Here is a 16,778-nt window from a genome sequence, read left to right on the forward strand (position 1 = left end):
CTGCTTCTATGTTTTTACAAGCCAATCAAACTGCTGCTATGTTTTTCCTAGCCAATCGAACTGCTGCTATGTTTTTACTAGCCAATCAAACTGATTCTGTCATTTCTCTCGCCAATCAAACTGCATGATTTCTCAAAATAGAAGCTCGCTCTAAAAATTTGTAGGTTAACTACACGACTGACGTTACTTCATTGATATTTTCTTCTTTTCTAGAGCTGTCCTGAAATCCAAAGTCAAATATTTAACCGCGTTGCCAGTAACTATGTTGAGTTAATCATTAATGGCTTATCAAACCACCATTATCGTGACACATTTCTGAAGCGATATCCATCACTCGTGTCCCAGGCCGTTTACACAATATTTTGTCGTGCGTTTCCGACCTCCTACCGACAATTTGACGACCGTTTCAAGCAAGATCTTGCTGATATTGTGCATCAATGGATTGTTGGTATGGTTTTGTTGATTTTACCCCCGGAAATACGATTTGTTCTTGCATGATATTAGGATGATGTAGGGATGTAAAGGTGATATAAGGATGGTATAAGGATGATATTAGGATGATTTAAGGATAATATTAGGATGATATAAGGATGATTTATGAATAAAAACGAGCTGGTTTTGCTAGTGGCAAAAGCTATATTTGAAAGAACGTCTGCATTCTGTAATAACTCTCTTCTCAGTGTTAGAGATTTGGAGGTAGGGCTCTTTTAGTGTAAATATTTTACCAGATTAAATGGAGCCTTAAATTAAAACTTCACATAGGTACGCGACCCACTAAACGTTGCTGGGAACGATGGCCGCTGACCTTACTTGAGCCGGAAGGAATGAACATAGAGGAAGAAATTCATAAGAATGTACCAAATGGTATGAAATGTTTTTAAGTGAATTGCTGTACGCGCATGCGTACATGTATTAGTGTTTGAAATTTACACCCGTTTTCATATTGTTTGCTTACAGAGTTTAAATTGAGTTCTTTTGAAGCGGAGAGTGAACTAAGGTTGACCGAGGGTAGAACTCAATCATTTAAACGCTTTGCCAAAGAAATAAAAACCGTGAACAGTGAAGATCCTTTCTTGAGAAAGAAAACATCGCTTAGGAAAGTCCAGGATGAGGATGACGTCATTACGGAAGTTCTACTCAAAAAACCATCCGTCAAAATATCATGTGTTAAACAGGATTCTAGGAGATCTTTTAGCGGCAATGACAAAGATCCTTCGAAGACTAACTTGACCATTTCAAACTCATTACAATCCACGAAAACAAGCCGCTCTTCCCTTTCGGGATATAATGGGAGAAATGAGGTACGCTCAGGGATGGTATATGATAATATAACATTATATAAACTTCAATTATGATCGTTTCTCACTTGGCATGTAATGGGAAAAATAAGGTATGCTCGGGGATGGTATATGATAATATGACATTATATAAACTTCAATTACGATCGTTTTTCACTTGGCATGTAATGGGAGAAATGAGGTATGCTCAGGGATGGTATATGATAATATGACATTATATAAACTTCAATTACGATCGTTTTTCACTTGGCATGTAATGGGAGAAATGAGGTATGCTCAGGGATGGTATATGATAATATGACATTATATAAACTTCAATTACGATCGTTTTTCACTTGGCATGTAATGGGAGAAATGAGGTATGCTCAGGGATGGTATATGATAATATGACATTATATAAACTTCAATTACGATCGTTTTTCACTTGGCATGTAATGGGAGAAATGAGGTATGCTCAGGGATGGTATATGATAATATGACATTATATAAACTTCAATTTTGATCGTTTCTCACTTGGCATGTAATGGGGTAAATGAGTTCCGTCATGATTAAACAATAGATCCACTTCTATGTGCAACTAATTAACCATTTCATCATTCCTATTGGCGGGAAAATACCATTGACTGACTGCCATTAGGCTACTCACATACGAAATAAGATATACTTTACTTGGCACAAAAAATGTTACTGAAGTGGCTCTCGTGTTTGCTCTTTATACTGTGCTTGTAGAATTGCATATGGCATCATGTACAACATTAGGATAACTTAGTATAGGATCGTAAGGACTCCTTGTGCAAATGGGGTCATGCATATATATTGTGTTTTTCAAAGTCATGTCACGCTGGTAGAGGTCCGGACTTTCAAAAGGTTGTCTTTGATGTTTACGGACAAAGTCCTTTAGTGAGGCATTTTCTTGAAAAGAAAAATCTTGCAAGGGATTCCGGGACTTCAATTCTCGTTCAACGTACGGAAATCAAAAATCTACCACCGTATCCTTTTTATTGTGTAATGTTTTGTTTGTTGAATTTTGAAGTTGCCATCGTTAGTCGTTATCGTTAAAAAATCTGCTTTTTTTAACCTTCTTTCCTCAGTATTTGTGCCCGTTGACATCTTTGATATTTTAATCAGATGATGAATTTTGTATCGATACAGGTTTAATTAAAAATTTTTGGAGGCAGTTAACTTTGTGCAATTTAACATTGCGTGAAATCTCAATCTGACATTCCTTATTAAATTCCTCATTATAATTGAACTAGATTTCAAACTTTCTCATTGTAATGTTCTCTGTTTTTGAGTTTGAGATCTTTCAATGATGATCTTTGCTCGTTAATCTTCGATATTTTTCTCTACGTAGGTAAATTGTCTGGTTAAATTCTCGTTTTTTTCCTTAATAAATTATCTAAGTGTTGATGGTCCAACTTATCGCGATATAATCAACGATTCCTTACGGTCGTCACAAGAAACGGAAAAACAAATCCAAAGGTGAAGTTGTATTGTCTGCTTTTTCTTGTATACGTGTATTCGTTTCTCGCAAAGAATACGTACAAATACATGCAAACCTGCTTTATTTCACATCTAACTGAAGGAATGTTTTATTTGTCGTGTTATATCATTGTTATGTTTGGGATCATGAAGAGAAGTGAAGTTGATACTCTCAAGGCTACCTTCGTTATGATTTTAATTTCTTCTTTGATTCAATTATTGTGTACATGGTGTTTTATTTTGGACTAAGTTTTTATCACAAAAAACGACAGATTTGAAACGATAAAATGTAATACTAAAAGAAATATTAAATCCAAGTGTTTGATATAAATGAAACTAATGGATTGTATTCTTTTTTTAGTCTTCTTGATGAAATGTCAAACAAAAGAATGAAATTCATTCGACGGCAAAAACATGAACGGGACGAATTTCAAAAGTAAAGTAACTTTTTTATTTTTTCTTATTTAGACTGCGAGTTTTAATCATAGAGCTTAATTTGTAAATTTTAAGGAGAAATTGAGACATAAGTATAATTATATGAACATTCAGCGTTATCTATTTTAAATATAGGTTTATTTTCAAAAAGATTAATATAACAGCCCTAAATTTCATCTTTTCTCAACAGGAAAGAAAATCAAGTTTTATCTCGTCATAAAGATGTGAAGAAAATAAGCGATTTAATTGTATTGAGACTTTCGGTTTGTCTTTCATTCTTTCTTTTGGGGTTTTTTCTTTTGTTTAGAATTAGTTATATTCAGGGTTTTTTCGTTTAGAAAACACAAAACAAAGAGGACGAACAAAAGATTGCTGCATCTATTGACAAAGCTTTAAAATTAGACAGCGAATTGTAAACTAAATGCTACACAACTTTTTATTTTGTTCATGGTCCTAAAACTTCAACAAACTGTTTTTAACAATATTGTTGGCATGCTTACTTCTGGAACCATTGAAGTTTATGTGTTGTTTAAATTAGAGAATTTACGATCACTGGTTTCCATTTAATCAACGGCTTTCTTCCTGAAAACATGTCGTTGTTCCTTGTGTATCATTTAAACCAAATGTTTATTGATTATTTTTAATGCTACCCCAAGGCATGATGTCAGTATTAAACGCCTTTCCAATATTTCCCTGTTTGTCGATAGCAATTACTCCTCCACGGCCTTGCATTTTTTCTTTAAGTAGATTCACAGCTCTCTCCGCTGCTTCCTGTTGATAAACATGGATAATTGGTGGTAATCAAATATACGTACTTGCCGAGCCAAGGATTGGAGGTAAATAGCACATCTTGTGGTGATAAATAATAACGCATTGTTAATTTAAAATTAGAAACCATTATTAGCTATTATGTCCTCAGTAGTTCCTCAGGCAAACTAGCTAATTCGTATAATGTTATTTCATTTCCATATTCAATTCTTTTGAAACCTATTTAGTTCCCACATAGGTAATTGTGATTGTTATTTCTTTCCATAAATCGAAATTATAAACTTAATACTCAAATGTTTTTGTCGTTGACAAAAGTTTTAAATTCCGTCAATGTACTATTGGTGGACAGTCCCGGTGTAGTGGTTACATGTGTGTTCCTGTTTGTGTTAAACTAAGTATAATGGTAACTAAAAGTGCATTTTGTCTTTTGTGTTTTGTTTGGAGACTGGTTTCTAACTATTATTTTAGAAAATCTCTGCTTTTTATGAGAGTGTAAGTGTTTCTATTAAGAATCGTAGTTGTAGGTGCAAGGTGTTGCAATTACTCTGCTGTATGAAAAAAATCGCCTGTATGCCAGTTTCTTCACCGACTACACTGTAGTGACAGCGAAGTGCAATCTTGTTAAATGGTGCATTTTTTTACTTCAAAAAAATGCTGATTGCAATAAAGAATATATGATCTACATTTATAATGTTTGTAAATGTAGATCGTCCAGGTTGGTATAGTCCTGAGAAGGACTGTTTTCGTTGTTGTTGACTACACAACGAACAGTCAACAACAATACAAACAGTCCTTCTCAGGATTTTACCAACGTTGACGATCGACATCTACAAACATGTAACGATACTCCCTGGTTCAAACCATTTACTTTACATTTATAATGGTTGGCAAAAACATACACAGATAAAAAAGTTGATTTGAAATTGGATTCCGCCGTGTTAACATTTTGTGTTCACTGACTGTGAGAGCAAAAGATTTCTAAGGAAACGAATTGTGGCAATCTTGCAGAATTTACATAATGTGCGTAAATCTGCAGGCTGGCCACGGCACTGATTGTTACCATAAGTAAACTTGCTGTTCTTTATCCTTCTTACATCTGCATTCGTTTGCATCTTTTAACATGTCAATGAGATGGTAAATTTGATTTAATAAGGAGTTAAATAAGTTGAGGTCTGCTTTGTTCATTTTAACATTTCGTGAAATCTATGCTCTTCACTATTAAATTCAACTTACGATTGAACAAGATTTCAAACTTTCATATTGATACAATGGTATAAGTATACAAGATTTTTTATTATGGGTGAAGTTTTTCAACAAAAAATGACTCATTTGAAATGATAAAAAATAATTCATAAAGAAGTAAACCACCGTGTATGATAAAGTAATGGATAATATTATTTTTTTAGTCTTCTTGATGAAATATCAAACAAAAGAATGAATTCTCAATATAAATATTTGAGCCCAACAAATAATTTTAAACATAGTCATAAACAATTTGGTTTTATGAAATTTATTAAAAGAGCGACGTTTCGTCTTTACTCAAGACATTTTAAAGGAAACGAAACGAAACGTCACTCTTTTAATAAATTTCATAAAACCAAATTGTTTTGACTATGTTTAAAATTATTTGTTTGGGCTGTAATATTTATATTGAGAATCCGCTTCCCGCCTGGCACTTCCATGGCAACAAAAGAATGAAGTTCATTCGACGAGAAAAACATGAAAGGAACGAGTTTCAAAAGTAATGTAACTTTTATTTTATGCTTATTTAATGATATTTATGGCAAGGAATTTTAATCATAGCACTCCACAAGTAAATTTTAAGGAGAAATTGAGACATTAGGATAATTTTATGATCATTTTCATGGAAAAAACGTAAATTTAGCAGGCTTGAAATTCATCCTTTCTCAACAGGAAAGAAAATCAAGTCTTATCTCGTCATAAAGATGTGAAGAAAATAAGCGATTTAATTGTATTGAGACTTTTGGTTTGTCTTTCATTCTCTCTTCTTCCTTTTTTAATGTTTTGTTTCCAACTTTCCAACAAACATTTTTTCGTTTAGAAAACAACACAAAACAAGGAGGACGAGCAACGCAACGCTGCAGCGATTGAGAATTCGACAGTGAATTGTAAGAGATTAAAATATTGTCTTAACTTGTGTCATAACTGGTATGAACTGGGAAAAGTTGTGTTTCACTGATGTTCAAGCAAAATATATAGATCGACTGTCAAGAAATCAGTAAGTTTGAAGTATGCAGCTCAAATCAAAAATTCAATTCAATTTTTAACGCTTCCCAAATCCAAAATGACTTTCTACGCTACCGTTGTCTTCGTCTACGTTGAATTGAATAGATTTATTGAACAGTAATAAAAATTGGTAGGAAAGCAACATAAAGGCCCGCTCACGCGATCCGATTTGTCGGATGCGATTTTGTAAAAACGGATCGCGTGAACACGTATAAAGAAGATTCCGACAGTCGAATCCGTCAGTCTGAAAAATCAGATGGAAACAGACCTTGCTCTATTTTCATCCAACAAGATTAAACAAAACCGACTAGTTCCAAACCTCTCACTCTCAATACTTTCCAAATTTCATTTGGCGCAAAACATTTGATGCGAAAAATACCTGGAAATAAGAACAAAAATACGCAAAATATATCGTTAAATGTACTAGATAGCATAAATGTCTGCTCCACGACTATAAATATCTGAACGAATATAAATATCAACAAAATTATCGGACCGTCTAACAAGAAACCAAAAGTCGGAACCGAAACGATGGGGTCGTATGAACGGGCCTTAAAACAAACAATACTAACAAACGAAGCCGTCGGAAAAGAGACCCGGAGGTGCTGATACAATCACGTGACTACGTACGCACAGAGATGAAGTCACGATGGAATTGTTCAGGTTTGGCTGCAGTTTGGATTAGATTTCGGTGGCTACTTGTTGCAATGGTACGTTTGACTTTTTAAAATTATCTTGCCGTAATTGGTTTGACAATTTAAAAATTACGTTTATGTAGTTGGTTTGACTTTTTAAAAATACGTTTCCGTAATTGGTTTGACTTTTTAAAATTATGTTACTTGAGAACAAGTTGAACTACTTGAGAATAAATCTAATGTAGATTTCTACCAAGTCGTCCTTTGTTAAGCGGTCATGTGGCACTGTCCAGAGCAAATGTCATAGTATATATACTATTTTTGTGATGTTTTTTAAACGGTTACCTCTAAACGGACGCGGTCGCCTTTTAAGCGGACGCGGTCACCTTTTCCGAGATCCCAAACGTGATCTTTGATTATTTTCAAACTTTATTAATCCTGAATTTAATCGCATATATGGTTATTCGTAATAATGAAACATCTATCAAGGTTTCATTAAGAGAACATTTCTCTGTTCCTTAAGTGAGTCCGCTTAATACCTGATACAGGTTTGAGTGTATATGTAAGGCAATATGTATACAGATGTTCTTCATAACATTTTGCTATGAAGTCTTTGTCAAAGAAAGAATATCTTCGAAATTAAGGGTATATTGTATGGTATATCTGTTCAAATGCATTGCTCAAATATCTCTACGGGTCTGCGAATGGTCTTTATGATGTTATTGAACAAGTCATAAATAATTGAACAGTCTGTGTATAGATTTTGTAATGAATTTGCCAAAATCAACAGCTAAGCGACAAAACATAGATCCAACATTTCCCTTTCATGAGACGTTTCTTAGGTGCTCTTCTTTGGTGCGCTTTCTTTTGTCGAATTCTTATTTCATTTTTCTTTCTTGTGTTTCCCAGTTCTTTCCATGGCTCTTTGCCTCAACGTTAGTTTTGTACCTCTTTTGTTCCACATCAACTTTTTTCTACACAGTATTATTCTTCAACTCTTTTACATATCATGGATCATTTGTGTAACCTCCCGTGCATGACCAACCGCTTCTTGGTAACTTAAGTTCTTTTTAATTAGGAGTGCGGTCGAGTGCCTCTTCTCGGAATGAATATTCCAGAGAGAAAAGCGGAAATGCAACTGACAATGGAAAATATCTTAATTGTCAGAAACGTTGTTTGTTTAAGACTAATAACATTCACTGAACTTCTCAATATAATCCAAATAGAATTTTTCAGGGAGATTTCGAATATTGAACATAAAACAATGTAGAACAGGATTGTCACGATGTCTCTGAATCAATGGAGAGCAATCAGTTCTATAAAGATTATCTCTTTTTGATCTATTCCATTTTGTCATCTGTAGTACTCTTAAGGAAACTTGTTTCGAATTTCAACACTGAAAGAATTCTTGTAAATTCTGACATGGATAGTTTGTAACTTTGTATCTCAGTTGTAAGGGTTACCAAGAGCTGTGGTCTACACATGGCTTGATCCAGTTAGTCACGTTTTGATCGTAAAATATTCATTAGAAATTCATTAACAAACAGTACTGTTTCAGCGTTTGTTAGCGTACTGTTTTAGCGTCTTTCGTATAAGGTCCGAGCGTGAGCCAATGTACTAGAACGCTATTTAGTTTCTGTGATTATTTTATTCACTAGCGAAGAAGTTATTTACACCATTTGTGAGCATTCTGTTATGTACAATTTATATTCAGGCTTTTATAGTTTTCTTTAACTAGGTGCAGTTATTACGAGGCGGATAAAGTACTTATGTGTTTACTACACGTTATTTTATTTGAGAATTTTGAATTTACTAACTGATTGAATTAAACACAAACTTTCTTGCTGTACATACGCGCCTGTCGACAAACTTAAGCCATCATTAGTGCGACTAAATGGATTATGTCACACACTTATGTCATAAATATCTACATGATAATAGATTGATTTTTTATGCAAACAATAAAAATGTGTTTGGACTAACGACTGTTGGAAATATTGTCAAGAATTGACACGTACGCAAAATGACAGAACATTGAAACATAAATTATCTTTACAAAACAAAACTTCTATTCGCTTGCTCATTGAGTTCGGGCTTATATAAGCTTTGATTTTAGTTGTAAAAAAGCAGTGTCAAGAATTGCAAATCAGAACTCGGTAACGTAATAAGCAGATTGTTGGGGAATGGAAATCTTTATAGATATTTCGCTAGAAAACACGTCACAAGTGACTGAACCAGTTCCCCCAAATAACAGTTTAGTCATTGGGACTAATTTTTGATTTTTCAATTTACAAACGTTACGTAAATTTTACATAACATATCCAAATATAGATATTATATGTAGCATAATTTTGTACACTACAAAAGTAGTTTTATTTTAACCGTGATTTAACGTGTATTACTTATTTAATGAAATTAAATTGCTCTCTTCAAAATAGTATTTTGGGCATCAATAATTATATAGTTACGTTTCCTGCCTGATAAATCATTGGCTACATATTATTGATTACATCCAATTTTGATTTTTTACAATGAAATTTTAATCATATTTACAAAAGACTTTCAATCGGAACTTGTGCTCAAACTTTCATTTAAAAAAACGTCAGACAACTGATCGTATCAGTTGGTTTTCTTCGAAATAATTACAAACGCTGTCCGTTGAACTATTAGTAGCCATATTTGTTTAGAGGGACATCCCTGCTTGCAACGTTGTTCATCATGTATTGAAGATAAGAGCATGTGACATTTTTACAATCTCAGTTTTGTAATAGGAACGGTGAAAATTGCATCACGTATTGTTGAGACGCAAAGAATGTTTTCTTCGTTTTAGTTTAGTTAACAAATATGCAGTCTAAAATGCGAAGTACATTAGGTTTGCCTGGAATAACGCTGTGCTGTTTCCGGTCATTCGTCAGGTGACTCTGTGATGCACGGTTTCGAAGGATACGACGACACCTGTCACTTCCTCTGTGATTCAGCATATATGAGAGCCCATCGATTCATCAAATCACAAATCACTGACAGTCTTTGGTGGTCGACGAGGAGGTGAAATTTATACCAGAAAGAATACAAAAATTGAGTAAGTACTCATGCATGTGTACTATGTGACTTACTTTTTTAAAACAAATAAAGACTATGAGGTCCAACTATCGATGCGCTTGTATTGACCGGTGTGGGTGTTCTTACGGGAAATCTCAATACCTGAGGTAGAGATTTTCAAATCTAGAAAATGAACTCTATCACTAAAGTAAATGGTTTGAACCGGGTAGTATCGTTACATGTTTGCGGATGTAACAGATAACAAATACGGCTAACCTGACGTTTACTCCTCATTTGACTCTGAAGATGACTACCGCTAAGGTTGTCGAAACGTCAGTCAACAACAACAAAAAACACTCCTTCTCAGGACTATACTAACCTGGACGATCTACATCTACAATTAAGGAACTCTATCATTATTAAAATCATCAAAAGCGTAATTCAAGTTCTTAGCAAAGCGTCTTCATAGCGACAGCCAGATTTTAGCAATCCTGAAATTAAAAAATATATGAACAAAGTCTTTCTTGAACACCGTTTGAATAATTTTAGCGAGAGCTGTACATGAAGCCAGCTTCATCGAAATACAATCAATTTGTTCCAACGTCGTTCTTTTGTTGTAAATATTGTCTCGTGTGTATAGAACGTGAATCTTGATTTTACAAGATGCTTATTTTAAGAATTTTGCTTACATTGCGCCTTTCCGAGCACCGCTTTTACGTAATAGCTACTCACGTGTCTTATTCAACTTTTGTTTGTTATAACGGTTCACAAACACACCACAAACTGTCTTTTCTCTTCTACCATGTGTCATTTCTCATTCATTTTATATATGTTCTTCAACGATATAGAATGAGATGTTTTGCTGAATGTTTGTCAGTTTACTTTTTTGAAGCGCATATCAAAAATGAAATTAGCTAAGTCGCAAAATCGAACACTATATTCTCTGGGAAATTTATAAAACATTCAGAAGCATGAAGTTATTCTCACGAAAAAGACACGGCAAGTAGCTACAAGTTAAGATATTTTTTTGCCGGATATTTGAAAGACAAATATCTCACACACAGCAAGTACTTGTGACTTATCTAATCGCTTTAACCCTATCTGCCAAAGCAAATTTCTGTTTCGATAGCAAATTGAATATAAATGCAGGAATTTTGGAAACCTAATTTTTAGATACATCCAGTTGATGAATAATGGCATACACAGCATTTAAAATTCCCGAAGAAAGTCTTTATGGTGAATTACCGGAGTCGGCAGCTAATGGTGAAAACAGCAAAACTTACGACCTGAAGAAGGCTGGAGTGCCCGATGAGGCCAAAGAAGTTCTTGTTTTTCTTTTTTGCTACTACAAAAGGCTCGGAAGAGTTTCATCGTTTATTTTACCAGATTGAGACTACAGATGGCAAACACCCTTATCCTCAATTCATGAACGTTGCCGCAAGCAAAGGTGTTTCTCTTAACTCTGCAAACTTATGGCTACCATTATTTCCAGGACAGCGTATGTAACCAAATGCTCACTGTATTCATATTCCGTCAATATTTTTGATTGATCGTCCCAATGACGCTTAGCTTACTTTTACTCTATAGATCAGGTAACGGTGACTTTGAAAGATGCAGAGGAACACAAAGAAAAGCTAAAAAAGCATTGCATACAGGGAAAAAAAAGGATTTAATGAGATATCGACATTTAGTGAATTCTTTGTCCTTGGTTATCGTTGATAAAATGATCTTGAAATGTGATACGACTTCCATTCTTCAACATTTTTTTTTTTACACTGTACTAAGTGTTCAACATTTAATTTAAGAAACGAAGTATTGAATAAAAGCAAATTAAACCATTCAAAACTTGCCATGTTTAGCTTAATTTCAGCATCAAGATAAAGCTGATCAAAGTGGTCCGAAGCTCAAATAGCTTTATCTAGTGAATTACAACAACAGCATGCAAAAAGGAAAGCCATTTAATTGCACTTTTATATTTGCTTCATTCCACAGCCAAAAACTTTTCACTTTTTGTGGTTTTTTTATATGTCATTTTAATAGCATTTTAAGGCGATTTTTAGAAAGCAAGTTTTGAATCAAGAACCACGCAAAAGTTTGACTTTCATTAAGAACAACTATTTAATGGTACTAAAGAGTAACAAACAGGTTAAATCACGGCTAAGATTAGATTTGGATATGTTATGTAAAAATTACATAATGATGGTGTTTGTGAGTTGCGAGATTAAAAATTAACACCCACGACAAAAGCATTTGCTTTCACTTCAGGGGGGGGACTTCTTTGGTATTGATGTCATTCAACACCCAAAAATTCCGCTTTCATGTTCTTTATAAATCATTTTGCTAGCATTTTATAAAGCAATTCTTATACATACAAAGCAAGTTTGAATCAAGAATTATGCACAAGTTTGAATTACATTAGAAACAAATATTTAGTGGTGCTAAAAGAAACAAGTTGAATCACTGCTAAGATAAAATAAGACATGTTATTTAAGAATTACATAATGATGGTGCTTGTGAATTGAGATATTAAATATTAATGCCCATGACAAAAGTATAATAAGTATAATCTATGCACTCTGGGGAGATTGCTTTGATCACTTGTGTATTGGAGTCTTGAGTGGTCACTGTTAGGTTTTGTGATGTAGCCATCTACCTTCTTTAGTATATATTGACTTACACCAACAAATAGAGATATTACAGATAACTGTTATGATCACATTTAATGTTCAACGTCAATGTCTATGGTCTACGATCTATCTTACAATGGTTAAACTACTTCTATTTATACAAGATATTAGGTATGGATATATTTGTTTCTTTACTAAATATGTTTAAATTACAATCAACGGAAAGCTTTTAGGAACTGTAAAAAATATTATGATTATTGCAATAGGTATCTCTTAGAATAATCATTTAGTTAGTTACACTTGATTTAATTATTTACTAATTACAGGAAGAATATGAGAGCATATCTTAACAGTCACAATTTTGAAATTCGAAATTTTTGGTTGAGAAATTCTAATTCTATTTTACGACCAAAATGTAGCCATACAACGAGATCAGCCATCTGTAGACTGCAGCTCTTAGACAACTTTAAAATCTGGTATATATTTTTGCTAGTAATAATTTTTATTTCTTCCAACATTAAATTCAAAACGAATTTCCTAAAATGACTGAAGATCCACTAGGGAACTCTAAGGTATTTTTCAATATTGAAGTGGGGAGGCTGTAAGACCATGAGAAATATTTATACTTTAGATACCAGTGGCGTACGAGAATCGTTAATTGGGGGGGGCACATATTCATATATTCATGTTCTGCCCCATTAATTTCCTTTGAAATCCATTGTTTTCAACGGATTAAGACAATTTGTGTATGGTACATCGGACATTACTCACGACACACACAACGCAGACTTACAAACATTATGAAACGCTTCTGTACAAATATTGACATTCGACTAATTTTCACATCATTCAAAATCAAAAACCTTTTTTCATTTAAAGACCCGATCCCTGATTCAATTAAATCTATGGTGGTATATGAATTCAATTGCGCGGGATGTAATTCCCGATACATTGGCGAAACTTCGCGCCATTTATCCACCAGAATCAGGGAACATACCACAACAGACAAAAACTCTCACATCTACCGACACCTTCTCAAATCTCACTCATGCAAAACCAACTATTCACCCTCTTGTTTCAAAATCATCGACACTGCCGACACCTCATTCACCCTTAAAATCAAAGAAGCACTCCACATTAACAAAACTAACCCTGACCTCAATGTTCAAGTTTTTAAATTCAATACGATATTTAGTTTATAATACGCTCGGACGCTCCTCATTATATTATCTTATTTCCTTTTTATTGTTCTAATTTATGTATCATATTACTTTTATATAAACCCTGTATCACCTATTATTTCATTCATACTGAAGATGGCATCATGAGATGTCGAAACATGTCTATTTTCAAAAAAGTTGTCGTGTATATTAAATGTGTATTGGCAATAGTGCTTTTACGAAATAATGTTCTATTACGTGAACAAGATGCAAGTTTTACAGCGTTTTTTAAGCACCCTTTTTTAAAGTACGTTTTATAGTAGGTTTTATAGTAGGTTTTATAGTAGGTTTTATAGTAGGTTTTATAGTAGGTTTTAGAGTAGGTTTTATAGTAGGTTTTAGAGTAGGTTTTATAGTACGTTTTATAGTACGTTTTATAGTAGGTTTTAGAGTAGGTTTTATAGTACGTTTTATAATACGTTTTATAGTAGGTTTTAGAGTAGGTTTTATAGTACGTTTTATAGTACGTTTTAAAGTGCGACGACTCCTATATAGGATGTATATAAAAAAAATGGTCATCTTTGAAAATTAGTCGATATTTAAAATTTGCATGAGTCAGCAGTAATTGATCTACAAGAAGCTGTAAACGAAATTGAATTGAGTTTCTTGACTGGTATTTTTAATGTGAAGTAGCTTCAATATACGTATGTATTATTGTGTTCAACTCCATTTACCTATCCTTGGGAACAACTACTGCTGAATCATGAAAATTTGTCGTTCAATGCGTTCGACGCATGTAAAGAAAAATATCTAATGCAAATAAGCTTGCTCACTCATGCATGGTTTACACACAGTTTACACATGGTTTGTTTCTCTCATGTAAAGAAAAATATCTAATGCAAATAAGCTTGCTCACTACTGCATGGTTTACACACAGTTTACACATGGTTTGTTTCTCTCATGTAAAGAAAAATATCTAATGCAAATAAGCTTGCTCACTCCTGCATGGTTTACACACAGTTTACACATGGTTTGTTTCTCTCATGTAAAGAAAAATATCTAATGCAAATAAGCTTGCTAACTACTGCATGGTTTACACACAGTTTACACATGGTTTGTTTCTCTCATGTAAAGAAAAATATCTAATGCAAATAAGCTTGCTCACTCCTGCATGGTTTACACACAGTTTACACATGGTTTCTTTCTCTCATGTAAAGAAAAATATCTGATGCAAATAAGCTTGCTAACTACTGCATGGTTTACACACAGTTTACACATGGTTTCTTTCTCTCATGTAAAGAAAAATATCTAATGCAAATAAGCTTGCTCACTACTGCATGGTTTACACACAGTTTACATGGTTTCTTTCTCATGTAAAGAAAAATATCTCATGCAAATAAGCTTGCTCACTCCTGCATGGTTTACACACAGTTTACACATGGTTTGTTTCTCTCATGTAAAGAAAAATACCTAATGCAAATAAGCTTGATCACTCCTGCATGGTTTACACACAGTTTACACATGGTTTGTTTCTCTCATGTAAAGAAAATTATCTAATGCGAATTAGCTTGCTCACTCCTGCATGGTTTACACACAGTTTACACATGGTTTCTTTCTCTCATGTAAAGAAAAATATCTAATGCAAATAAGCTTGCTCACTCCTGCATGGTTTACACACAGTTTACACATGGTTTCTTTCTCTCATGTAAAGAAAAATATCTAATGAAAATAAGCTTGCTCACTACTGCATGGTTTACACACAGTTTACACATGGTTTCTTTCTCTCATGTAAAGAAAAATATCTAATGCAAATAAGCTTGCTCACTCCTGCATGGTTTACACACAGTTTACACATGGTTTGTTTCTCTCATGTAAGGAAAAATATCTGATGCAAATAAGCTTGCTAACTACTGCATGGTTTACACACAGTGTACACATGGTTTCTTTCTCTCATGTAAAGAAAAATATCTAATGCAAATAAGCTTGCTCACTACTGCATGGTTTACACACAGTTTACACATGGTTTCTTTCTCTCATGGAAAGAAAATTATCTAATGCAAATAAGCTTGCTCACTACTGCATGGTTTACACACAGTTTACACATGGTTTCTTTCTCTCATGTAAAGAAAAATATCTAATGCAAATAAGCTTGCTCACTCCTCCATGGTTTACACACAGTTAACACATGGTTTTTTTCTCTCTAGAGGCTTACAAAGACAAAGGCATCAGAATTTCTAGTTTTTTTGTACTTCTTTTGTTCTTTTTTAGCCTAGGCTTTTACTCTTTCATTGTACGCATTCATGACCATGCTTCGTTGATTGTCTTCGTTTTATCTTACATCTTTGCTTGTGCTTTGCAAACCAGGTATGCATCTGGATCAGACAAAGCTTAGAACCAACGAATAAAGGCAACAAAATCATAGCGATATCAATCTTATCTTGCTTATAGACATGACAGGCATCTTATTTACAACAAAGGCCGATTTTCCATGGCAAAAAGGGAGTACCATAAAAATTAGTTAAAAATCAAACTAGAATGGAGTTCAATGTGGTAAGTTCTAATGCTAAAATCACATATAAAGTTATATCTCCAGTAATGAAGACTTTTTGATTTCAAGACATTGAGTATAAACATGTAGCCATATTGATGATTAAAGTCTGCTCAGAAAATTAATATGAACTGGTCTGTGACTGCTATTCTTGCTGCAGTATTAGATGAGCAAACAGGAATGCATTTCAAGCATTTTGTCGTAAACAATTTCTGAAAGCACGACCGACGTGGAGCACTTTGTTGTGTCGTCCATAATATAACCCTTTCATCGCACAGTAATGCTTCAGAACAGCAAATCAAAATTTAAAATAAAATTCATTCAGGAAAGGGTTAACCTGTCGTTAACACAACCTTTCTGTTATCCAAATTTTAAGTTATTGTTTTCAAAATACTTCCGTTAAAGAGACGTTCATCGGACTTTTTACTGTCCTTAATATATACATTTGCTTTTAAGTTTAAACTCGTTTCGCCCTTCTGTCTTGTCATGTGATAGAATTGGAAAAATTAAACATCGCTTATGTGAAGTTTAAATTTGAC

The 16,778-nt window shown here is 33.7% G+C and overlaps 1 protein-coding gene and 1 long non-coding RNA gene across 8 annotated transcripts in view; both read left to right on the top strand.

Moving 5' to 3' along the window:
* LOC124449483 (protein FAM227B-like) overlaps positions 1 to 3,903 on the top strand; it is a 43,366-nt gene extending 39,463 nt beyond the window's left edge. For all 7 annotated transcript variants that reach the window (XM_047000408.1, XM_047000411.1, XM_047000405.1 and 4 more), the window contains 8 exons: positions 214 to 448; positions 763 to 864; positions 958 to 1,301; positions 2,130 to 2,287; positions 2,703 to 2,780; positions 3,142 to 3,216; positions 3,406 to 3,478; positions 3,554 to 3,903. In XM_047000408.1, coding sequence (XP_046856364.1) covers positions 214 to 448; positions 763 to 864; positions 958 to 1,301; positions 2,130 to 2,287; positions 2,703 to 2,780; positions 3,142 to 3,216; positions 3,406 to 3,478; positions 3,554 to 3,631 — 1,143 coding nt within the window. In that variant the 3' untranslated portion in view covers positions 3,632 to 3,903. The remainder of the gene's footprint in view (positions 1 to 213; positions 449 to 762; positions 865 to 957; positions 1,302 to 2,129; positions 2,288 to 2,702; positions 2,781 to 3,141; positions 3,217 to 3,405; positions 3,479 to 3,553) is intronic.
* Positions 3,904 to 5,638: 1,735 nt separating this feature from the next.
* On the top strand, positions 5,639 to 11,749 carry LOC124449440. The gene is made up of 6 exons (XR_006949397.1): positions 5,639 to 5,724; positions 5,898 to 5,970; positions 6,046 to 6,112; positions 9,781 to 9,944; positions 11,078 to 11,402; positions 11,492 to 11,749. It is a non-coding gene; the product is annotated as an uncharacterized LOC124449440 (long non-coding RNA).
* The last annotated feature ends 5,029 nt before the right edge of the window (positions 11,750 to 16,778 follow it).

This window comes from Xenia sp. Carnegie-2017, unplaced genomic scaffold (assembly GCF_021976095.1).
Source record: "Xenia sp. Carnegie-2017 unplaced genomic scaffold, XeniaSp_v1 HiC_scaffold_23, whole genome shotgun sequence".
NCBI classification, from domain to species: Eukaryota; Metazoa; Cnidaria; class Anthozoa; order Malacalcyonacea; family Xeniidae; genus Xenia; species Xenia sp. Carnegie-2017.